The following is a 23,983-nucleotide window of genomic DNA, read 5'->3' as shown; positions in this document are numbered from 1 at the left end:
AAAGATTACTAAACACATTTAAAAAATTGTTAGATACTTAAACTAGATTAGTTACGTATCTGTCTATTTCCACAGTCTGGTCAACAATGGATCGACAATACTTGTAAACAGACTTGCACCTGTAATGGAGGTGTGGTAACTTGCAACGAATACAGCTGTGATTCAAATGCCAAATGTTCTGTAAGAAATGGTGTTCGTGGATGTTACTGTCAAGCTGGTTTTGAAGGAGATGGGCAGACGTGCACCAGAGGTAAACTAATTTAATTTTCTATTGAAATTCAAAAGAATCTTAAATAAAAACTCATGTACTAATTGATATATGCATATTTCATTATGTTTTTCAGCTCCTGCATATTGTACAGTCTGGGGAGATCCCCACTATTTGACATTCGACGATAGACGACACAACTTCCAAGGAGTTTGTGAGTACACTCTTGTCACCGACTGCAGAAATGATAACAGTCAACGCCCAAGCTTCCAAGTGACCGGACTCAACGTCAAAAACAAACCATCTAAAAGTGTATCTTATACACGACAAATAAACTTCCATTACGCTAACCACACATTTACGCTGTTACAACGTGGTGAGGTCCGCTACAATGGTGTCACTTTTACACCTCCACTCAGTACCAGCGATGGTGTTTATGTAATCAGCAATGGTGTATACGTGGTAAGATGTTTTATTGAAAATTAGTTTACTTACATTTTATTTGCACTGTATTTGTAACTCGAGAGATTAACTTCCTTGTTTTATTTTTATTTCACAGTTACTTTGGACCGATTTTAACTTGGTTATCCGGTGGGACGGATCCAATACTGTAGAGATTCAACTACCATACGAATATTGGAACACCACTTGCGGATTATGCGGTGATTTTGACAGTAATAAAGGAAACGATTTAGACTTCCAACGAGATGGTTCACCAGTAAGATAATATAGTTGTTGCATTGTTTTATATTTGACATTGTCTTCCACTATAATAAGACATTAAAATCATATTAATTTTATTTATTTAGGCTAGAGACGAGGTAGAATTTGGAAACAGCTGGGTTGTTGAAGGAACAGAATGTGACGATTCTGGTATAATTATTGTCGATCCGTGCTCAGAAGAGGAAGCACCTTATAAGGCAGCTGAAGATCTCTGTTATGCATTGATCTCGCCTACAGGTGCTCTTGCAAGTTGTCATGAGATTGTTGATCCTGACAACTACTATGAAGCATGCCTTTACGATCTCTGTGCTACGCTGCCGGACGACAATATATTATGTGGCCATTTACAAGAATATGCACAAGCATGCCGAGAACGTGGAGGTTCACCTGGAAATTGGCGAGAGGAAACACCTCAGTGCCGTAAGTATAAACATAATGTGTTTACATACTAAATACAATATCACCTGTCTATTACGAATGTTTATTTCAACGTGTCATGTTTATTATTTCCTAAGCTATGGAATGTGAAGCTGAAAGAGTGTACAATCCATGTGCTACTGCTTGTCCATTGACTTGTGCCGACTCTGACGGAACTGATGATTGTCCAGGTGCGTGTATTGAAACATGTGAATGTCCAGAAGGAACCGTGTTAGATGGAAATACGTGTATTGCACCATCTCAGTGTGGTTGTTCACAAGATGGATTTTACTACTCGGTAAGAATTTATAAATTTGTAACGCTTTATTTTCTCCCAAGAAATAGAAATGGTAAAATAATGTTGTTGTCCATAAGTTGCTCTAACTAACTAGTATAGTGTACTATATTTACTGTAGCCTGGAGACACCTGGATAACTGAAGACTGTTCACTGTCCTGCCAGTGTGTTGATGGTCGTGTAGAATGCGTTGCAGAAAATTGTGATTCGAATGCGGATTGTAATATTCGTAACGGTGAACGAGGCTGTTACTGTAGAGATGGCTGGACGACTGGTGAGGATGACAGCTGTAGTAGAGGTAAGTTATAATATCGTCACGTGTACTAAATAAGACGTGGTATAGGAATCTAAGACAATAGATTCAATATTTATAGACTCTAGCTCTTCAAACTTTGTTTTATGTTTCAGCTCCTGCATATTGTACAGTCTGGGGAGATCCCCACTATTTGACATTCGACGATAGACGACACAACTTCCAAGGAGTTTGTGAGTACACTCTTGTTACCGACTGCAGAAATGATAACAGTCAACGCCCAAGCTTCCAAGTGACCGGACTCAACGTCAAAAACAAACCATCTAAAAGTGTATCTTATACACGACAAATAAACTTCCATTACGCTAACCACACATTTACGCTGTTACAACGTGGTGAGGTTCGCTACAATGGTGTCACTTTTACACCTCCACTCAGTACCAGCGATGGTGTTTATGTAATCAGCAATGGTGTATACGTGGTAAGATGTTTTATTGAAAATTAGTTTACTTACATTTTATTTGCACTGTATTTGTAACTCGAGAGATTAACTTCCTTGTTTTATTTTTATTTCACAGTTACTTTGGACCGATTTTAACTTGGTTATCCGGTGGGACGGATCCAATACTGTAGAGATTCAACTACCATACGAATATTGGAACACCACTTGCGGATTATGTGGTGATTTTGACAGTAATAAAGGAAACGATTTAGACTTCCAACGAGATGGTTCACCAGTAAGATAATATAGTTGTTGCATTGTTTTATATTTGACATTGTCTTCCACTATAATAAGACATTAAAATCATATTAATTTTATTTATTTAGGCTAGAGACGAGGTAGAATTTGGAAACAGCTGGGTTGTTGAAGGAACAGAATGTGACGATTCTGGTATAATTATTGTCGATCCTTGCTCAGAAGAGGAAGCACCTTATAAGGCAGCTGAAGATCTCTGTTATGCATTGATCTCGCCTACAGGTGCTCTTGCAAGTTGTCATGAGATTGTTGATCCTGACAACTACTATGAAGCATGCCTTTACGATCTCTGTGCTACGCTGCCGGACGACAATATATTATGTGGCCATTTACAAGAATATGCACAAGCATGCCGAGAACGTGGAGGTTCACCTGGAAATTGGCGAGAGGAAACACCTCAGTGCCGTAAGTATAAACATAATGTGTTTACATACTAAATACAATATCACCTGTCTATTACGAATGTTTATTTCAACGTGTCATGTTTATTATTTCCTAAGCTATGGAATGTGAAGCTGAAAGAGTGTACAATCCATGTGCTACTGCTTGTCCATTGACTTGTGCCGACTCTGACGGAACTGATGATTGTCCAGGTGCGTGTATTGAAACATGTGAATGTCCAGAAGGAACCGTGTTAGATGGAAATACGTGTATTGCACCATCTCAGTGTGGTTGTTCACAAGATGGATTTTACTACTCGGTAAGAATTTATAAATTTGTAACGCTTTATTTTCTCCCAAGAACTAGAAATGGTAAAATTATGTTGTTGTCCATAAGTTGCTCTAACTAACTAGTATAGTGTACTATATTTACTGTAGCCTGGAGACACCTGGATAACTGAAGACTGTTCACTGTCCTGCCAGTGTGTTGATGGTCGTGTAGAATGCGTTGCAGAAAATTGTGATTCGAATGCGGATTGTAATATTCGTAACGGTGAACGAGGCTGTTACTGTAGAGATGGCTGGACGACTGGTGAGGATGGCAGCTGTAGTAGAGGTAAGTTATAATATCGTCACGTGTACTAAATAAGACGTGGTATAGGAATCTAAGACAATAGTAAAATATTCAATATTTATAGACTCTAGCTCTTCAAACTTTGTTTTATGTTTCAGCTCCTGCATATTGTACAGTCTGGGGAGATCCCCACTATTTGACATTCGACGATAGACGACACAACTTCCAAGGAGTTTGTGAGTACACTCTTGTTACCGACTGCAGAAATGATAACAGTCAACGCCCAAGCTTCCAAGTGACCGGACTCAACGTCAAAAACAAACCATCTAAAAGTGTATCTTATACACGACAAATAAACTTCCATTACGCTAACCACACATTTACGCTGTTACAACGTGGTGAGGTTCGCTACAATGGTGTCACTTTTACACCTCCACTCAGTACCAGCGATGGTGTTTATGTAATCAGCAATGGTGTATACGTGGTAAGATGTTTTATTGAAAATTAGTTTACTTACATTTTATTTGCACTGTATTTGTAACTCGAGAGATTAACTTCCTTGTTTTATTTTTATTTCACAGTTACTTTGGACCGATTTTAACTTGGTTATCCGGTGGGACGGATCCAATACTGTAGAGATTCAACTACCATACGAATATTGGAACACCACTTGCGGATTATGTGGTGATTTTGACAGTAATAAAGGAAACGATTTAGACTTCCAACGAGATGGTTCACCAGTAAGATAATATAGTTGTTGCATTGTTTTATATTTGACATTGTCTTCCACTATAATAAGACATTAAAATCATATTAATTTTATTTATTTAGGCTAGAGACGAGGTAGAATTTGGAAACAGCTGGGTTGTTGAAGGAACAGAATGTGACGATTCTGGTATAATTATTGTCGATCCTTGCTCAGAAGAGGAAGCACCTTATAAGGCAGCTGAAGATCTCTGTTATGCATTGATCTCGCCTACAGGTGCTCTTGCAAGTTGTCATGAGATTGTTGATCCTGACAACTACTATGAAGCATGCCTTTACGATCTCTGTGCTACGCTGCCGGACGACAATATATTATGTGGCCATTTACAAGAATATGCACAAGCATGCCGAGAACGTGGAGGTTCACCTGGAAATTGGCGAGAGGAAACACCTCAGTGCCGTAAGTATAAACATAATGTGTTTACATACTAAATACAATATCACCTGTCTATTACGAATGTTTATTTCAACGTGTCATGTTTATTATTTCCTAAGCTATGGAATGTGAAGCTGAAAGAGTGTACAATCCATGTGCTACTGCTTGTCCATTGACTTGTGCCGACTCTGACGGAACTGATGATTGTCCAGGTGCGTGTATTGAAACATGTGAATGTCCAGAAGGAACCGTGTTAGATGGAAATACGTGTATTGCACCATCTCAGTGTGGTTGTTCACAAGATGGATTTTACTACTCGGTAAGAATTTATAAATTTGTAACGCTTTATTTTCTCCCAAGAAATAGAAATGGTAAAATTATCTTGTTGTCCATAAGTTGCTCTAACTAACTAGTATAGTGTACTATATTTACTGTAGCCTGGAGACACCTGGATAACTGAAGACTGTTCACTGTCCTGCCAGTGTGTTGATGGTCGTGTAGAATGCGTTGCAGAAAATTGTGATTCGAATGCGGATTGTAATATTCGTAACGGTGAACGAGGCTGTTACTGTAGAGATGGCTGGACGACTGGTGAGGATGGCAGCTGTAGTAGAGGTAAGTTATAATATCGTCACGTGTACTAAATAAGACGTGGTATAGGAATCTAAGACAATAGTAAAATATTCAATATTTATAGACTCTAGCTCTTCAAACTTTGTTTTATGTTTCAGCTCCTGCATATTGTACAGTCTGGGGAGATCCCCACTATTTGACATTCGACGATAGACGACACAACTTCCAAGGAGTTTGTGAGTACACTCTTGTTACCGACTGCAGAAATGATAACAGTCAACGCCCAAGCTTCCAAGTGACCGGACTCAACGTCAAAAACAAACCATCTAAAAGTGTATCTTATACACGACAAATAAACTTCCATTACGCTAACCACACATTTACGCTGTTACAACGTGGTGAGGTTCGCTACAATGGTGTCACTTTTACACCTCCACTCAGTACCAGCGATGGTGTTTATGTAATCAGCAATGGTGTATACGTGGTAAGATGTTTTATTGAAAATTAGTTTACATACATTTTATTTGCACTGTATTTGTAACTCGAGAGATTAACTTCCTTGTTTTATTTTTATTTCACAGTTACTTTGGACCGATTTTAACTTGGTTATCCGGTGGGACGGATCCAATACTGTAGAGATTCAACTACCATACGAATATTGGAACACCACTTGCGGATTATGCGGTGATTTTGACAGTAATAAAGGAAACGATTTAGACTTCCAACGAGATGGTTCACCAGTAAGATAATATAGTTGTTGAATTGTTTTATATTTGACATTGTCTTCCACTATAGTAAGACATTAAAATCATATTAATTATATTTATTTAGGCTAGAGACGAGGTAGAATTTGGAAACAGCTGGGTTGTTGAAGGAACAGAATGTGACGATTCTGGTATAATTATTGTCGATCCGTGCTCAGAAGAGGAAGCACCTTATAAGGCAGCTGAAGATCTCTGTTATGCATTGATCTCGCCTACAGGTGCTCTTGCAAGTTGTCATGAGATTGTTGATCCTGACAACTACTATGAAGCATGCCTTTACGATCTCTGTGCTACGCTGCCGGACGACAATATATTATGTGGCCATTTACAAGAATATGCACAAGCATGCCGAGAACGTGGAGGTTCACCTGGAAATTGGCGAGAGGAAACACCTCAGTGCCGTAAGTATAAACATAATGTGTTTACATACTAAATACAATATCACCTGTCTATTACGAATGTTTATTTCAACGTGTCATATTTATTATTTCCTAAGCTATGGAATGTGAAGCTGAAAGAGTGTACAATCCATGTGCTACTGCTTGTCCATTGACTTGTGCCGACTCTGACGGAACTGATGATTGTCCAGGTGCGTGTATTGAAACATGTGAATGTCCAGAAGGAACCGTGTTAGATGGAAATACGTGTATTGCACCATCTCAGTGTGGTTGTTCACAAGATGGATTTTACTACTCGGTAAGAATTTATAAATTTGTAACGCTTTATTTTCTCCCAAGAACTAGAAATGGTAAAATTATGTTGTTGTCCATAAGTTGCTCTAACTAACTAGTATAGTGTACTATATTTACTGTAGCCTGGAGACACCTGGATAACTGAAGACTGTTCACTGTCCTGCCAGTGTGTTGATGGTCGTGTAGAATGCGTTGCAGAAAATTGTGATTCGAATGCGGATTGTAATATTCGTAACGGTGAACGAGGCTGTTACTGTAGAGATGGCTGGACGACTGGTGAGGATGGCAGCTGTAGTAGAGGTAAGTTATAATATCGTCACGTGTACTAAATAAGACGTGGTATAGGAATCTAAGACAATAGTAAAATATTCAATATTTATAGACTCTAGCTCTTCAAACTTTGTTTTATGTTTCAGCTCCTGCATATTGTACAGTCTGGGGAGATCCCCACTATTTGACATTCGACGATAGACGACACAACTTCCAAGGAGTTTGTGAGTACACTCTTGTCACCGACTGCAGAAATGATAACAGTCAACGCCCAAGCTTCCAAGTGACCGGACTCAACGTCAAAAACAAACCATCTAAAAGTGTATCTTATACACGACAAATAAACTTCCATTACGCTAACCACACATTTACGCTGTTACAACGTGGTGAGGTTCGCTACAATGGTGTCACTTTTACACCTCCACTCAGTACCAGCGATGGTGTTTATGTAATCAGCAATGGTGTATACGTGGTAAGATGTTTTATTGAAAATTAGTTTACTTACATTTTATTTGCACTGTATTTGTAACTTGAGAGATTAACTTCCTTGTTTTATTTTTATTTCACAGTTACTTTGGACCGATTTTAACTTGGTTATCCGGTGGGACGGATCCAATACTGTAGAGATTCAACTACCATACGAATATTGGAACACCACTTGCGGATTATGCGGTGATTTTGACAGTAATAAAGGAAACGATTTAGACTTCCAACGAGATGGTTCACCAGTAAGATAATATAGTTGTTGAATTGTTTTATATTTGACATTGTCTTCGTCTATAATAAGACATTAAAATCATATTAATTTTATTTATTTAGGCTAGAGACGAGGTAGAATTTGGAAACAGCTGGGTTGTTGAAGGAACAGAATGTGACGATTCTGGTATAATTATTGTCGATCCGTGCTCAGAAAAGGAAGCACCTTATAAGGCAGCTGAAGATCTCTGTTATGCATTGATCTCGCCTACAGGTGCTCTTGCAAGTTGTCATGAGATTGTTGATCCTGACAACTACTATGAAGCATGCCTTTACGATCTCTGTGCTACGCTGCCGGACGACAATATATTATGTGGCCATTTACAAGAATATGCACAAGCATGCCGAGAACGTGGAGGTTCACCTGGAAATTGGCGAGAGGAAACACCTCAGTGCCGTAAGTATAAACATAATGTGTTTACATACTAAATACAATATCACCTGTCTATTACGAATGTTTATTTCAACGTGTCATGTTTATTATTTCCTAAGCTATGGAATGTGAAGCTGAAAGAGTGTACAATCCATGTGCTACTGCTTGTCCATTGACTTGTGCCGACTCTGACGGAACTGATGATTGTCCAGGTGCGTGTATTGAAACATGTGAATGTCCAGAAGGAACCGTGTTAGATGGAAATACGTGTATTGCACCATCTCAGTGTGGTTGTTCACAAGATGGATTTTACTACTCGGTAAGAATTTATAAATTTGTAACGCTTTATTTTCTCCCAAGAACTAGAAATGGTAAAATTATGTTGTTGTCCATAAGTTGCTCTAACTAACTAGTATAGTGTACTATATTTACTGTAGCCTGGAGACACCTGGATAACTGAAGACTGTTCACTGTCCTGCCAGTGTGTTGATGGTCGTGTAGAATGCGTTGCAGAAAATTGTGATTCGAATGCGGATTGTAATATTCGTAACGGTGAACGAGGCTGTTACTGTAGAGATGGCTGGACGACTGGTGAGGATGGCAGCTGTAGTAGAGGTAAGTTATAATATCGTCACGTGTACTAAATAAGACGTGGTATAGGAATCTAAGACAATAGTAAAATATTCAATATTTATAGACTCTAGCTCTTCAAACTTTGTTTTATGTTTCAGCTCCTGCATATTGTACAGTCTGGGGAGATCCCCACTATTTGACATTCGACGATAGACGACACAACTTCCAAGGAGTTTGTGAGTACACTCTTGTTACCGACTGCAGAAATGATAACAGTCAACGCCCAAGCTTCCAAGTGACCGGACTCAACGTCAAAAACAAACCATCTAAAAGTGTATCTTATACACGACAAATAAACTTCCATTACGCTAACCACACATTTACGCTGTTACAACGTGGTGAGGTTCGCTACAATGGTGTCACTTTTACACCTCCACTCAGTACCAGCGATGGTGTTTATGTAATCAGCAATGGTGTATACGTGGTAAGATGTTTTATTGAAAATTAGTTTACTTACATTTTATTTGCACTGTATTTGTAACTCGAGAGATTAACTTCCTTGTTTTATTTTTATTTCACAGTTACTTTGGACCGATTTTAACTTGGTTATCCGGTGGGACGGATCCAATACTGTAGAGATTCAACTACCATACGAATATTGGAACACCACTTGCGGATTATGTGGTGATTTTGACAGTAATAAAGGAAACGATTTAGACTTCCAACGAGATGGTTCACCAGTAAGATAATATAGTTGTTGCATTGTTTTATATTTGACATTGTCTTCCACTATAATAAGACATTAAAATCATATTAATTTTATTTATTTAGGCTAGAGACGAGGTAGAATTTGGAAACAGCTGGGTTGTTGAAGGAACAGAATGTGACGATTCTGGTATAATTATTGTCGATCCGTGCTCAGAAGAGGAAGCACCTTATAAGGCAGCTGAAGATCTCTGTTATGCATTGATCTCGCCTACAGGTGCTCTTGCAAGTTGTCATGAGATTGTTGATCCTGACAACTACTATGAAGCATGCCTTTACGATCTCTGTGCTACGCTGCCGGACGACAATATATTATGTGGCCATTTACAAGAATATGCACAAGCATGCCGAGAACGTGGAGGTTCACCTGGAAATTGGCGAGAGGAAACACCTCAGTGCCGTAAGTATAAACATAATGTGTTTACATACTAAATACAATATCACCTGTCTATTACGAATGTTTATTTCAACGTGTCATGTTTATTATTTCCTAAGCTATGGAATGTGAAGCTGAAAGAGTGTACAATCCATGTGCTACTGCTTGTCCATTGACTTGTGCCGACTCTGACGGAACTGATGATTGTCCAGGTGCGTGTATTGAAACATGTGAATGTCCAGAAGGAACCGTGTTAGATGGAAATACGTGTATTGCACCATCTCAGTGTGGTTGTTCACAAGATGGATTTTACTACTCGGTAAGAATTTATAAATTTGTAACGCTTTATTTTCTCCCAAGAACTAGAAATGGTAAAATTATGTTGTTGTCCATAAGTTGCTCTAACTAACTAGTATAGTGTACTATATTTACTGTAGCCTGGAGACACCTGGATAACTGAAGACTGTTCACTGTCCTGCCAGTGTGTTGATGGTCGTGTAGAATGCGTTGCAGAAAATTGTGATTCGAATGCGGATTGCAATATTCGTAACGGTGAACGAGGCTGTTACTGTAGAGATGGCTGGACGACTGGTGAGGATGGCAGCTGTAGTAGAGGTAAGTTTTAATATCGTCACGTGTACTAAATAAGACGTGGTATAGGAATCTAAGACAATAGTAAAATATTCAATATTTATAGACTCTAGCTCTTCAAACTTTGTTTTATGTTTCAGCTCCTGCATATTGTACAGTCTGGGGAGATCCCCACTATTTGACATTCGACGATAGACGACACAACTTCCAAGGAGTTTGTGAGTACACTCTTGTCACCGACTGCAGAAATGATAACAGTCAACGCCCAAGCTTCCAAGTGACCGGACTCAACGTCAAAAACAAACCATCTAAAAGTGTATCTTATACACGACAAATAAACTTCCATTACGCTAACCACACATTTACGCTGTTACAACGTGGTGAGGTTCGCTACAATGGTGTCACTTTTACACCTCCACTCAGTACCAGCGATGGTGTTTATGTAATCAGCAATGGTGTATACGTGGTAAGATGTTTTATTGAAAATTAGTTTACATACATTTTATTTGCACTGTATTTGTAACTCGAGAGATTAACTTCCTTGTTTTATTTTTATTTCACAGTTACTTTGGACCGATTTTAACTTGGTTATCCGGTGGGACGGATCCAATACTGTAGAGATTCAACTACCATACGAATATTGGAACACCACTTGCGGATTATGCGGTGATTTTGACAGTAATAAAGGAAACGATTTAGACTTCCAACGAGATGGTTCACCAGTAAGATAATATAGTTGTTGAATTGTTTTATATTTGACATTGTCTTCCACTATAATAAGACATTAAAATCATATTAATTTTATTTATTTAGGCTAGAGACGAGGTAGAATTTGGAAACAGCTGGGTTGTTGAAGGAACAGAATGTGACGATTCTGGTATAATTATTGTCGATCCGTGCTCAGAAGAGGAAGCACCTTATAAGGCAGCTGAAGATCTCTGTTATGCATTGATCTCGCCTACAGGTGCTCTTGCAAGTTGTCATGAGATTGTTGATCCTGACAACTACTATGAAGCATGCCTTTACGATCTCTGTGCTACGCTGCCGGACGACAATATATTATGTGGCCATTTACAAGAATATGCACAAGCATGCCGAGAACGTGGAGGTTCACCTGGAAATTGGCGAGAGGGAACACCTCAGTGCCGTAAGTATAAACATAATGTGTTTACATACTAAATACAATATCACCTGTCTATTACGAATGTTTATTTCAACGTGTCATGTTTATTATTTCCTAAGCTATGGAATGTGAAGCTGAAAGAGTGTACAATTCATGTGCTACTGCTTGTCCATTGACTTGTGCCGACTCTGACGGAACTGATGATTGTCCAGGTGCGTGTATTGAAACATGTGAATGTCCAGAAGGAACCGTGTTAGATGGAAATACGTGTATTGCACCATCTCAGTGTGGTTGTTCACAAGATGGATTTTACTACTCGGTAAGAATTTATAAATTTGTAACGCTTTATTTTCTCCCAAGAAATAGAAATGGTAAAATTATGTTGTTGTCCATAAGTTGCTCTAACTAACTAGTATAGTGTACTATATTTACTGTAGCCTGGATACACCTGGATAACTGAAGACTGTTCACTGTCCTGCCAGTGTGTTGATGGTCGTGTAGAATGCGTTGCAGAAAATTGTGATTCGAATGCGGATTGTAATATTCGTAACGGTGAACGAGGCTGTTACTGTAGAGATGGCTGGACGACTGGTGAGGATGGCAGCTGTAGTAGAGGTAAGTTATAATATCGTCACGTGTACTAAATAAGACGTAGTATAGGAATCTAAGACAATAGTAAAATATTCAATATTTATAGACTCTAGCTCTTCAAACTCTGTTTTATGTTTCAGCTCCTGCATATTGTACAGTCTGGGGAGATCCCCACTATTTGACATTCGACGATAGACGACACAACTTCCAAGGAGTTTGTGAGTACACTCTTGTTACCGACTGCAGAAATGATAACAGTCAACGCCCAAGCTTCGAAGTGACCGGACTCAACGTCAAAAACAAACCATCTAAAAGTGTATCTTATACACGACAAATAAACTTCCATTACGCTAACCACACATTTACGCTGTTACAACGTGGTGAGGTTCGCTACAATGGTGTCACTTTTACACCTCCACTCAGTACCAGCGATGGTGTTTATGTAATCAGCAATGGTGTATACGTGGTAAGATGTTTTATTGAAAATTAGTTTACTTACATTTTATTTGCACTGTATTTGTAACTCGAGAGATTAACTTCCTTGTTTTATTTTTATTTCACAGTTACTTTGGACCGATTTTAACTTGGTTATCCGGTGGGACGGATCCAATACTGTAGAGATTCAACTACCATACGAATATTGGAACACCACTTGCGGATTATGCGGTGATTTTGACAGTAATAAAAGAAACGATTTAGACTTCCAACGAGATGGTTCACCAGTAAGATAATATAGTTGTTGCATTGTTTTATATTTGACATTGTCTTCCACTATAATAAGACATTAAAATCATATTATTTTATTTATTTAGGCTAGAGACGAGGTAGAATTTGGAAACAGCTGGGTTGTTGAAGGAACAGAATGTGACGATTCTGGTATAATTATTGTCGATCCGTGCTCAGAAGAGGAAGCACCTTATAAGGCAGCTGAAGATCTCTGTTATGCATTGATCTCGCCTACAGGTGCTCTTGCAAGTTGTCATGAGATTGTTGATCCTGACAACTACTATGAAGCATGCCTTTACGATCTCTGTGCTACGCTGCCGGACGACAATATATTATGTGGCCATTTACAAGAATATGCACAAGCATGCCGAGAACGTGGAGGTTCACCTGGAAATTGGCGAGAGGAAACACCTCAGTGCCGTAAGTATAAACATAATGTGTTTACATACTAAATACAATATCACCTGTCTATTACGAATGTTTATTTCAACGTGTCATGTTTATTATTTCCTAAGCTATGGAATGTGAAGCTGAAAGAGTGTACAATCCATGTGCTACTGCTTGTCCATTGACTTGTGCCGACTCTGACGGAACTGATGATTGTCCAGGTGCGTGTATTGAAACATGTGAATGTCCAGAAGGAACCGTGTTAGATGGAAATACGTGTATTGCACCATCTCAGTGTGGTTGTTCACAAGATGGATTTTACTACTCGGTAAGAATTTATAAATTTGTAACGCTTTATTTTCTCCCAAGAACTAGAAATGGTAAAATTATGTTGTTGTCCATAAGTTGCTCTAACTAACTAGTATAGTGTACTATATTTACTGTAGCCTGGAGACACCTGGATAACTGAAGACTGTTCACTGTCCTGCCAGTGTGTTGATGGTCGTGTAGAATGCGTTGCAGAAAATTGTGATTCGAATGCGGATTGTAATATTCGTAACGGTGAACGAGGCTGTTACTGTAGAGATGGCTGGACGACTGGTGAGGATGGCAGCTGTAGTAGAGGTAAGTTATAATATGTTTTTTCTTTTTGTCTAATAATAATTCTATGTAATTTGACATATTTTGTTTTCTCATAGTAAATAGTAATATAATATTATTTGATAATATATATTGTTTTTTTTATAGCTCCATCGTTTTGTACAATATGGGGAGATCCTCATTACGTTACATTTGACAATAAACGCTATGACTTCCAAGGCGTTTGCGAGTATACATTAGTAACACATTGTGGACAACAAGATGGTCTAGAAGATTTTCAACTAAACGGACATAACTTCAAACGTAATCCGTCAGACAACGTGTCCCGTCTTCGTTATATATCACTTGCATACAATAACCATTCATACAATTTGGGAGAAAATGGCGACGTTCTGTTTGATGGAGTTCTTGTTACTTTACCACTGCTTATCGATAACGTCTATGTTGTTTCTAGTGGTGTTTACACTGTAAGTAAATGCATTTAACTTCATATAAAATGATGAAATATTTAAAGATTGACTACATTAACTTCACATTTATTTTTCTCTATTTCTTACAATTACAACATTAACATACCCTACATTGTACTAATAATGTAATTTGTGTGGTTGTAAAACCCTCTTTACGAAGAAAAAGAAAAAAATTACATGATTCACACACATACAAAAAAATCAGTTATTTGAGTTTCATACATTTTTATTTTTTAAAACATTTATAAGTTGAAAATATAGACAAAATCATCCAAACATTATATATTGTTTTATTAGACGTTGTGGACTGGATTTGGTTTGGTCGTTCGATGGGATGGAAAGCATGCAGTTGAAGTACAACTAGCATACAACTATCACAACACAACTTGTGGTCTGTGTGGAAACTACAATGACGATCCACTTGATGATATCATTTATAAAAGTGATGCAACAATGGTAAGTCAATAGTTTCAGAAATCCCCAATACCGAACTCTCTGAAAACTGTAAATTTCCCCAAAACCAGACATTTCTTAAGGTCAAAGGGTTTAAAAAAAATCATATTGACACATTCAGAATACCAGAATTTCTTGAAAACCAGACATATTAGGCTAGAGTTGACTCTCGAGAGACCTATTCAAAATTATTATTGATTTGATCTTATGTGTGTTTTGACATTAGAGGATGTATATGCCTACAACACAGAAAAACATATAGATAGAATGAATGCAATTATCCTATTTCAGGCTGATAGCGCATTGGACTTTGGAAATAGTTGGGTGGTCGACTCTACAGTTTGCGACGATTCTGGAGTAATAATTGTTGATCCATGCTCAGTTGATTCGGATACATACAAGACTGCCCAAGACATATGCTATGCTTTGATATCACCTAATACGCCATTAGCAGCCTGTCATGAATATCTAAATGTAACTGCGTATTACAACGCTTGTGTGTACGATATGTGTGCTAGCCTACCTGAAGATGATTTGTTATGCGACAGCTTTGAGGAGTACGCCCAGGCGTGTAGAGAGCGTGAAGGCGATCCAGGAGATTGGCGCCAGGATACTTGCCGTAAGATCTTGCTAGAATAAATCATATCACACAATATGTCTTCAACAATATCTATGATGAATATAAACATAGATATGATATAGTTGTTTCCAATTATTGTAATCTTTTCTTGAAATTATTTGTTTTAATTGTAGCGTTTGAGTGCCCTGGTGACCGTGTATACAATCCGTGTGGGAGTGCATGTCCACAGACGTGCGCGCTGGATGAGATCACTGACTGCCCTGGAGCATGCGTAGAAACATGTGAATGTCGGGAAGGATATGTTCTTAGTGGCGATGAATGTGTTCAACTATCAGAATGTGGGTGTTTTGTAAATGGACTTTATTATAAGGTAAGAATGTTTAGATTTTGTTTTCGATGATCTATCAATAACAAGGAAAACGCCCTCTATGTTTATACATCTACATATTTTTTGTAACTTGTATCTGAAAATGTCCGTTGAAATTACATTATTTATCAACATTAATGAAAATGTGCTATAACTGTATAACATTCACTTATAGGAATATGGAAATAAAAATGACTCGATTGATTGATCGTTAGGCCTACTTGAATTAGCACAAGGTCTTCCTTTTCAAACCCTTCTCTTCCACTAAACTTTCTCCGCTCAGCAAATTATTTATTAGCATTTTTTAATATCATCGAGAGACGTTAAGTACTTTATAAAAAAGTACATAAATTACTAAAACAGGATGGTGATGAATGGGTCGACAGCGACTGCGTCTCAAAATGTGTATGTGAAGATGGTATTGCTAATTGTGAACCTCTGGTATGTCATGAGTTTGCAGAATGTCGAATTATGAATAATGTTAGAGACTGCGTCTGCAATGACGGCTTCAAGGGTGACGGATATAGCTGCACAGGAGGTAATACCGTATTAATTACTATATATTATAATACCACTCCTAGCAGACATTTGTTGATATACCTTCTCCTAAACTGGACCGCATGAGCCAAAAATCACGCCGTTTGGCACCTTTTTTAATTCGGCGAACATTTTTTACACCAATTTTACAATCAGCTTGATGTATTATAGATAACCATGAATTAGACAGTGCCCGTCCATTGTAAAGTAGTTTTTATTACTAATACAGTTTAATATTTAATGAAATTACGGTAACTTTTTTGTATAGGCCCTCATAGTTTATATATATATATATTTTTGTATTTTCATTCCATTTTCTATTTTTTGTTTTTTGTAAGTTTTGTTGAGTTTATAGTATTTTCTATTGTACAGCGCTTTGGTCACTTGGAAAAGCGCTATATAAATCCAAAATTAAATAAATAAAATAAATTAAATAAATATAATTGATATTATTACTTTTTAATTATACACTATACTACTGTAGGCCTACTTTGTGTTCTCACCAAATATTGTATTTACTCCAACAGCTTCGGCATTCTGTCGCGTGTGGGGTGACCCTCACTACAGAACCTACGATAGAGTGAAGTATGAATTCCAGGGTGTGTGTGACTACACTTTAACCAGAGACTGCAGTAATGACGTACAACAACGCTATGACGTCACCGTCACAAATTTCAAGAAAAATCCTGATGACAGAGTTTCGTTTACGCGAAAAGTTAAAATATCAATTGAAGAAGGGGTAACTTATTTTTATATTAAAAATATATGTAAATCAGTTTTAGATTCGGCTAATTGATTTGTATACGTTAGTTTACGCGCATGCCAATTTTCATCTACTTTTGTATGCGCACACACAAACAATCCGAGATCAGGAATGTTCGATTCGCGTGACTTTTTTTTTTTACTTTTTGAAATTATAGGCTTTAATAACTTAAACCAGTATTTATGTCCATTTGTCTTTACTTAAAAGTTTAAAATTTAATTTTTTATTAGCAATAAAAATATGCAAACACACAATCTGAGAAGATCACAGTTTAAAATAAAAACCACAGTTTAAAATGTAATGTATTGTTTTTCAACAGATAATTGAAATGGAAGGTAGAGATGTATACGTCAATGAGGTCCTTGTTAACCTACCAATCACACTGTCTTCTAGTGCGTTTATACGATATGAGGGACGCATGATTGTAAGTATCAAATACCAAGTCATATACCTCATCACATAACTAGAATGTGCCACGGTAATAAAATATAGTATCAAAGTGCTTACTTAGTAAGTAAGTCTTTCTATTGTAAGACCATGGCCCGTCCGTGGTAAGACCAATTGAGCTTGGTTCCCACTAGAACGCAACGCAAAGACGTAAACGCAACGTAAGCGAGTTGACCAATCACAAGCTTTGGAAATTATTCGAATTTTCGCTTTATTGTCATTGGTCAACACGATTGCGTTTCGTTAAGTCCTTGCGTTTTGTATCTTCATCGAAAACCAAGCTTTTAAGTGCAATGACTACTGCTAATGGTTCTTACTTTTGTTACACAGGTTTTAAGAACTGATCTTGGGCTGGTGGTTCGATGGAATGGTAGACACTCGGCTAGAGTCAGGTTGCCACCAGCATTGTTCAATCAAACATGTGGATTATGTGGAAATTTCGATGGAAATGCTGATAATGACTTTAAATTACCAAATGGAATACAAGTAGGTTTTAAAGACATCATGCACAACACATTCTCTTTGTAGCCGAATCCGAAACCAAAGAAATATATTTACAGCCTTAATATAAATATATATTTTATTTTTAGGCTGAAAATGCGGATGATTTTGGTGATGGTTGGTTTGTTGATGACAGCTGCGATGCTACAGAATCACCAGATCCATGTAAAGATTATGAAAATATTACCCAAGCTGAGAACATCTGTAAAATTATTCTAAATAAAGCAGGTATGATAACATAATGCACTCAGTTTTTAGTTTGATGTACAAATGCAGTGTACCAGAAAGACATACATTATGGCCTATGTATATACTACATGTCCTATGCAACGCTCATAGGAAAGCAATGTCAATGTTAGACTCTGGAACCACTCATCTGTTCCTCACAGTTGTCTGTCCTCTTGTATGTTTCTATTATTTTGTCATTTTATGTATTTTGGAGGAAATAAATATTATTACATTATTACATTCCTCACCCTCTGGAATATTGATTCTGCCACTGATTAATACTATTAATGTCTAATTCCACTTTTACAGGTCCTTTTAGAAGATGTCATGAGCATGTAGACCCTGCACCTTTCTACGAATCATGTGTGTACGACGCATGCGCAACCTTACCAGATCAGGGGGTGATTTGCGATGACGTCAGTGCTTATACAGAGGCATGTCGTGACAGTGACATTATCCCAGAGCCATGGCGACATGATGCATTTTGTCGTAAGTTGATATTTATGATTTAAAGAAATTATTATATTATTTTAAGTATTACCGGCACAAGATTCATTTTAGTCAACTAGTAGTAGTGGAGCTTTAGCTTGATGGTTAACGAATTTTCTTTCTAATCCCACAGTCCAGGGTTCAATCCTGAAGTGGTGTCGGACCGGTTATAACTCGCATATCTTTCTACTCAATTATCTAACCCTTAAATGCTTATTAGTAGCTCGATACATATGCATGCATCCTGTAATTGGCGAGTTTCTTGTATGCGTATGAAATTTTCCCCCTTTCGTTTCATTTTTCTGTTGGACATAAATGAATGTCGTTTGCATTAAACAATCATAACGGTATGATCTATGTGATTTTAGCATTTGACTGCCCTGTCAACTCAATGTACAGCATCTGCGCACCTCCATGTCAAGACACATGTGCGCGGGATCAAAGTACCGACGGATGTGACGACACATGTGTGGAGTCATGTGAATGCAACGATGGATTTATTAAAGAATATGATGAATGTGTTCCTATTGAAACATGTGGTTGTTGGAGTGTACAAGAGGGAGAGTATTATAAGGTACATGCGTTTAATTTTTATGAAGAAATATCGTAATTTTTCTCTGAGGTGCCTTGAAAATAAGGAAGGGAACGGAAGACGGTGTCATGTTGTTAAATATTGAAAAATCATATATGAATAATTGAACGGCACCGTCTTCCGTTCCGTGAAGCTGAACAAGTGTGAATATAGCTTTACCTAAAGGTCTGTCTACACTATAAAACTTTGTATGACAAACAAATGTGATGTGCCCATAAATTATATGGACATGATGATGTCATATCGCTACCACATTTAAACATATCACTACCATTATGGGCACATCATATTTTGTTGTCACATAACGTTTGATAGTGTAGACAGAGCTTAATTGTTGTGCCTATGTGTAATATTTGAAATTTAAAAAGTATTTAACAATACTTATGCAACACTACGTGCGCTATGGAAGTAAAAAGTAATATGATTTTATATCCAGGCAAATGAAACAAGGGTCGTGCAATCTTGCACTCAAGAATGTACTTGTAACCCATTGGAATCTACAAATGTCACGTGCGTTGCTCTAACTTGTGACTCCAATGCTGAGTGTGACATCACAGACGGAGTGCGTAACTGTTACTGTAACAATGGTTACCTAGGAGATGGTAAAACCTGTGAAGAAGGTAAGATATAAAACAAGTCGTTTGAGTCGAGAATGTATGTAAGGTTCCCACATTCACAATCATTCTGCAGTATCTTCATCCCATCATATGTTATAATGAATGTGCACCTGTTGCCATCAGCAGACACGATACTTCGATGTTTTTTGTCGCTTGAAATTATACCGTAAGAGAGTAGGCTGTGTGAGGGCCTGATAATTTTATTCGAATATATCTTCTTTAAAGCCTGTTTTCCACTAAAGGCGAAAATATATTCGTCCGATTTTTTTTAACTTCCTGAGCTCTGATTGGTTACTGGGAATATCCATGTGCGTAATAAACTTATCTAGTGGCAAACCGCCTCTCTCTTATTAGATTAGATTAGGTTTGTTAACTTGAATATTTTAATTTTAAATGTGTAAAGCAATGAATGGCAAAGCTTTAACTGTTATGTGCAAAGAACGCTTCGAATGCTTTTTTATGCGTTTGTGGTTTTGTGTATTTTAAATAATATTTGGTTTTGCTTTTGGTTTTGAAATCTCTGATATAGGATTAATGGTTTTTATAATATAATAACCTTTTTTGCTGGTTTTGGTGGCTGTGTACTGTAGTTTGCCTATGCTTTCAAAGTTTTTATTTTTAAATTATGTGAAATATGTTATAGTCTTTACAACAATACAATCTACAACCATCGGTGATTCAACTACTTTAGAAGATTCAACAACGTCAATTATAACTGAAGTTTTAACTGAAGTGTTTACAGAATATGAACCAACAACTTTCGATGAATCTACAACCATCGGTGATTCCTCTACTTTAGAAGATTCAACAACGTCAATTATAACTGAAGTTTTAACTGAAGTTTTTACAGAATATGAACCAACAACTTTCGATGAATCTACAACCATCGGTAATTCAACTACAGTAGTAGAAGATTCAACAACGTCAATTATAACTGAAGTGTTAACTGAGGTTTTTACAGAATATGAACCAACAACTGTCGATGAATCTACAACCATCAGTGATTCAACAACTGTAGAAGATTCAATAACGTCAATAGTAACTGAAGTTTTTACAGAATATGAACCAATAACTATCGATGAATTAACTACTATTGATGAATCTATAACCATCAGTGGATCAACTACAGTGGAAGATTCAGTAACATCAATAATAACTGAAGTTTTTACAGAATATGAACCAACAACTATCGATGAAGCAACAACTATCGCAGAATCAACAACTATTATCGATAAATCGACAACTATCGATTTGTTTACAAATTTAACTACGGATATTGATTTTACAACTCGTCCTACTACCCAGGTAGAACTAACGTCGTACGGTAAGTATATATAAATATACATATTGGTGCTGGAAATACAACTATATTAAACCGGTGGAACTAATTGGCATACTAACGTGTGTAAGTTTTCTATTTGTAACCACTAATATCTAATAGGCTTATCTAATGTAGAAGAAATAAAGTACACCTATTTGGCATGGGGATTTTTTTAATGTATTCTGTATTGTTTCAGACGTAAACTGTTACCCAAACAATAGTGTACAAGTAGGCCTACAATTAAGCCCTATCAAACTCAAAAGTTTTTCATTTTAGAAAACGCCCTCCTTAATCGAATCGAGAGACATTTTTAATGAATGCAGACTTTCCACAATTCGGTAGTTATTTCAAGGCTTTTCGATGTTTGTCTGAAATACAAGCTCACGTAGTATAAATATGAAACGCCATATGTGCCAAAATATTTATCTTTTTACTAATATTAAGTCAAAACTTCGAATACAGTAGTAGGCCTATTCGGTTTTTCTCGATAAATGGAACAATAAAATGGTATGACGTGTATTCAACAACTACTACTAATATTGCTTTGTGTTTACTAAATGCTAATGTGTGATATAATCATATATTTTCAGCTTTTTTTCCCTCTCATTTGTGGCGTTAATTATTTTCAGCTTTTTATCTTTTCTTATATGTTTTTGTATAATATGCTACTTTCTTTTTTTTTTCTATTTCTTATATAAAACGATTTCTTTTATTACATAATAGTCTTTATTATGATGCTTTTATTGACTAATTAAATTTTTCTGTTTCTTTTATTTATTTTGAAGTGTGATAATCTATATTTTATTATGTATTACTTGCTTGGTGGATTGATATATGTCACGTGTTATTAATGTTTGTAATCTTTATCAGCGAGCTTTCGATTTGCGATGACCGACACAACTTCTACGCATGCGCACTATGAATTAGACTTGCCCCAAGTCCGTATTTATTGTGTTTTTTTATATTATTCCACCAGTCTACATTTTGTCTGAAAATACAAGTTCAAGTAGTATACGTATGAAACGCCATATGTGCCAAAATATTAATTCAAAACTCCGTCCGGAATCCAGACTAGCTACGAATATACATGACCAAATTGTTCATATGTTCGGTCGTCTGAAATCGAAAGCTTGTTGCATACGATGTAACCACACACAATATGCTGTATTTTAATATAAACTACTTTCATAATAGTTCTCAATGAACGAATCTTGTTATTTTATTTTTTTTAAAATAAAGAATGCATGTATGTATGTATAAATCAAATATTTTGGATCTGTTTCTAAGTTGAAACTATGAATGAAACGAAGATACAAAAATAAATGGGAAAGTTAATTTGTCTATGTAGCAAGAAATTCGTTAATTCAAATGTGGTACAGAATGCATATCTGCAATTTTATTTTATCATTATTTGAACATGGTTGTCATTGTTTCCAGTACTGTATTTAAATTATTTTACTGGAATCGAAAATTGTAACCTCTGGTCACCTTCTGACCAATTTACGCAATGATTTCTTATTACTAATGTTACGTTTTCTCTCCCAAATATAACAGTTGTAACAACTCAAAAACCACCTACATTGGCACCGACCAGTGGACCAACAACAATTACAGGTAGGGTCTATTGTGTTATGGTTTTTATTTTAGTTTCTAATTTTACAAAACCCACAGACGCAATGCCTGACACGCAATCATCCCGTTTCGTAACTAGACCTCACTGCTTAACTGCTAGCAGGATTTATACCGAGGCAATTGTGTATTTAAAGATGTATTGTCCCCTGAAAACATAATTCTTATTCAATTTTTTTTTTTAATATGCCATTTTAATGTTATCCACCTTGACCAAAAAATTGGATCGAAAACAAGATTGTTTTTTCTAAAAAAACTGTAATTTAAAGCAATAATAGTCAAGTTGCCTGCCAGCCTGTCGGATTTTGGTTGAATTTAACCATTTATTTTGTCATTTTATAAGTGAAAATATTATTTTTTCCCGTTTTTCTTCTACGGAAGTAATTAACTTTATTAATACTTTCATGGTTTTGGGGGACATACATTAAGGGAAGTGTTATGATTGGGAAATTACTTATTAACCAGGCGAATGTTTTTTACAAATCTCAATCACGTCATCAAGTGCAGCCTGCCAAACGATGTATGGAAGTAATTTCTGGCACCGCTACCAAGTGTGCTCAGATCCTCATATTTACTGAAGTACACCTGGTGGCGATGTCTTAAAATACTCTGTTATTACTTAAGTCGTAGCAATCCAGTGGTGGTGGCGATGTCTTGAAGTTAGTATTGGTTCCGTCAGTTCTCTAGATTATTTTTTTCTTTTCTTTAACAAAGTGGTACTCTTAGGTTGTTCTGTTCTTCTGATTACATCAACTGGTGTCATATTTTGTCCTTGATTAGATTAACTTATTTACAGTGCAGCACTTTTTATTTAGAGAACTCCCCGTTAATTATGGATATTTTATGTTAAGAGGTTTTCATTTAGGAATGTGGACCAATAGATAAATAAACTCAACAAGGTCTTTAGATTTGAGAACATATTGTTCTTTGTTTGATCAGGCAAATTAGATTGCAATTTTATAAGTTGGTCGAAATTAAATTCAATACAGCAGAATAGTAGGTATAGAAATTCTTTGTGTTGGCTTGTATACAACGAACTGGTGCGAGGATCACCGAAGTTGTTGACTTAGGTTATTTAAA

The 23,983-nt window shown here is 36.7% G+C and overlaps 1 protein-coding gene across 1 annotated transcript in view; it reads left to right on the top strand.

Annotated features, from left to right (window-relative positions):
* Positions 1-23,983, top strand: part of LOC144834742 (uncharacterized) — an 80,694-nt gene that overhangs the window by 39,258 nt on the left and 17,453 nt on the right. Inside the window, exons 69-124 of the mRNA XM_078689652.1 lie at positions 76-250; positions 345-670; positions 768-926; positions 1,018-1,351; positions 1,447-1,646; positions 1,765-1,942; positions 2,053-2,378; positions 2,476-2,634; positions 2,726-3,059; positions 3,155-3,354; positions 3,473-3,650; positions 3,767-4,092; positions 4,190-4,348; positions 4,440-4,773; positions 4,869-5,068; positions 5,187-5,364; positions 5,481-5,806; positions 5,904-6,062; positions 6,154-6,487; positions 6,583-6,782; positions 6,901-7,078; positions 7,195-7,520; positions 7,618-7,776; positions 7,868-8,201; positions 8,297-8,496; positions 8,615-8,792; positions 8,909-9,000; positions 9,431-9,490; positions 9,582-9,915; positions 10,011-10,210; positions 10,329-10,506; positions 10,623-10,948; positions 11,046-11,204; positions 11,296-11,629; positions 11,725-11,924; positions 12,043-12,220; positions 12,337-12,662; positions 12,760-12,918; positions 13,009-13,342; positions 13,438-13,637; positions 13,756-13,933; positions 14,057-14,376; positions 14,677-14,835; positions 15,124-15,451; positions 15,586-15,782; positions 16,143-16,317; positions 16,844-17,055; positions 17,399-17,503; positions 17,857-18,012; positions 18,117-18,255; positions 18,565-18,744; positions 19,113-19,318; positions 19,773-19,956; positions 20,597-20,743; positions 20,924-21,277; positions 22,829-22,888. Coding sequence (XP_078545778.1) covers positions 76-250; positions 345-670; positions 768-926; positions 1,018-1,351; positions 1,447-1,646; positions 1,765-1,942; positions 2,053-2,378; positions 2,476-2,634; positions 2,726-3,059; positions 3,155-3,354; positions 3,473-3,650; positions 3,767-4,092; positions 4,190-4,348; positions 4,440-4,773; positions 4,869-5,068; positions 5,187-5,364; positions 5,481-5,806; positions 5,904-6,062; positions 6,154-6,487; positions 6,583-6,782; positions 6,901-7,078; positions 7,195-7,520; positions 7,618-7,776; positions 7,868-8,201; positions 8,297-8,496; positions 8,615-8,792; positions 8,909-9,000; positions 9,431-9,490; positions 9,582-9,915; positions 10,011-10,210; positions 10,329-10,506; positions 10,623-10,948; positions 11,046-11,204; positions 11,296-11,629; positions 11,725-11,924; positions 12,043-12,220; positions 12,337-12,662; positions 12,760-12,918; positions 13,009-13,342; positions 13,438-13,637; positions 13,756-13,933; positions 14,057-14,376; positions 14,677-14,835; positions 15,124-15,451; positions 15,586-15,782; positions 16,143-16,317; positions 16,844-17,055; positions 17,399-17,503; positions 17,857-18,012; positions 18,117-18,255; positions 18,565-18,744; positions 19,113-19,318; positions 19,773-19,956; positions 20,597-20,743; positions 20,924-21,277; positions 22,829-22,888 — 12,340 coding nt within the window. The remainder of the gene's footprint in view (positions 1-75; positions 251-344; positions 671-767; positions 927-1,017; positions 1,352-1,446; positions 1,647-1,764; positions 1,943-2,052; positions 2,379-2,475; positions 2,635-2,725; positions 3,060-3,154; positions 3,355-3,472; positions 3,651-3,766; positions 4,093-4,189; positions 4,349-4,439; positions 4,774-4,868; positions 5,069-5,186; positions 5,365-5,480; positions 5,807-5,903; positions 6,063-6,153; positions 6,488-6,582; positions 6,783-6,900; positions 7,079-7,194; positions 7,521-7,617; positions 7,777-7,867; positions 8,202-8,296; positions 8,497-8,614; positions 8,793-8,908; positions 9,001-9,430; positions 9,491-9,581; positions 9,916-10,010; positions 10,211-10,328; positions 10,507-10,622; positions 10,949-11,045; positions 11,205-11,295; positions 11,630-11,724; positions 11,925-12,042; positions 12,221-12,336; positions 12,663-12,759; positions 12,919-13,008; positions 13,343-13,437; positions 13,638-13,755; positions 13,934-14,056; positions 14,377-14,676; positions 14,836-15,123; positions 15,452-15,585; positions 15,783-16,142; positions 16,318-16,843; positions 17,056-17,398; positions 17,504-17,856; positions 18,013-18,116; positions 18,256-18,564; positions 18,745-19,112; positions 19,319-19,772; positions 19,957-20,596; positions 20,744-20,923; positions 21,278-22,828; positions 22,889-23,983) is intronic.

The sequence above is a fragment of the Antedon bifida genome, chromosome 2 (genome assembly GCF_963402885.1).
Source record: "Antedon bifida chromosome 2, ecAntBifi1.1, whole genome shotgun sequence".
Classification (NCBI taxonomy): Eukaryota; Metazoa; Echinodermata; class Crinoidea; order Comatulida; family Antedonidae; genus Antedon; species Antedon bifida.
The sequence above is the reverse complement of the archived record's forward strand: the minus strand, read 5'-3'. Positions and strand labels throughout refer to the sequence as shown.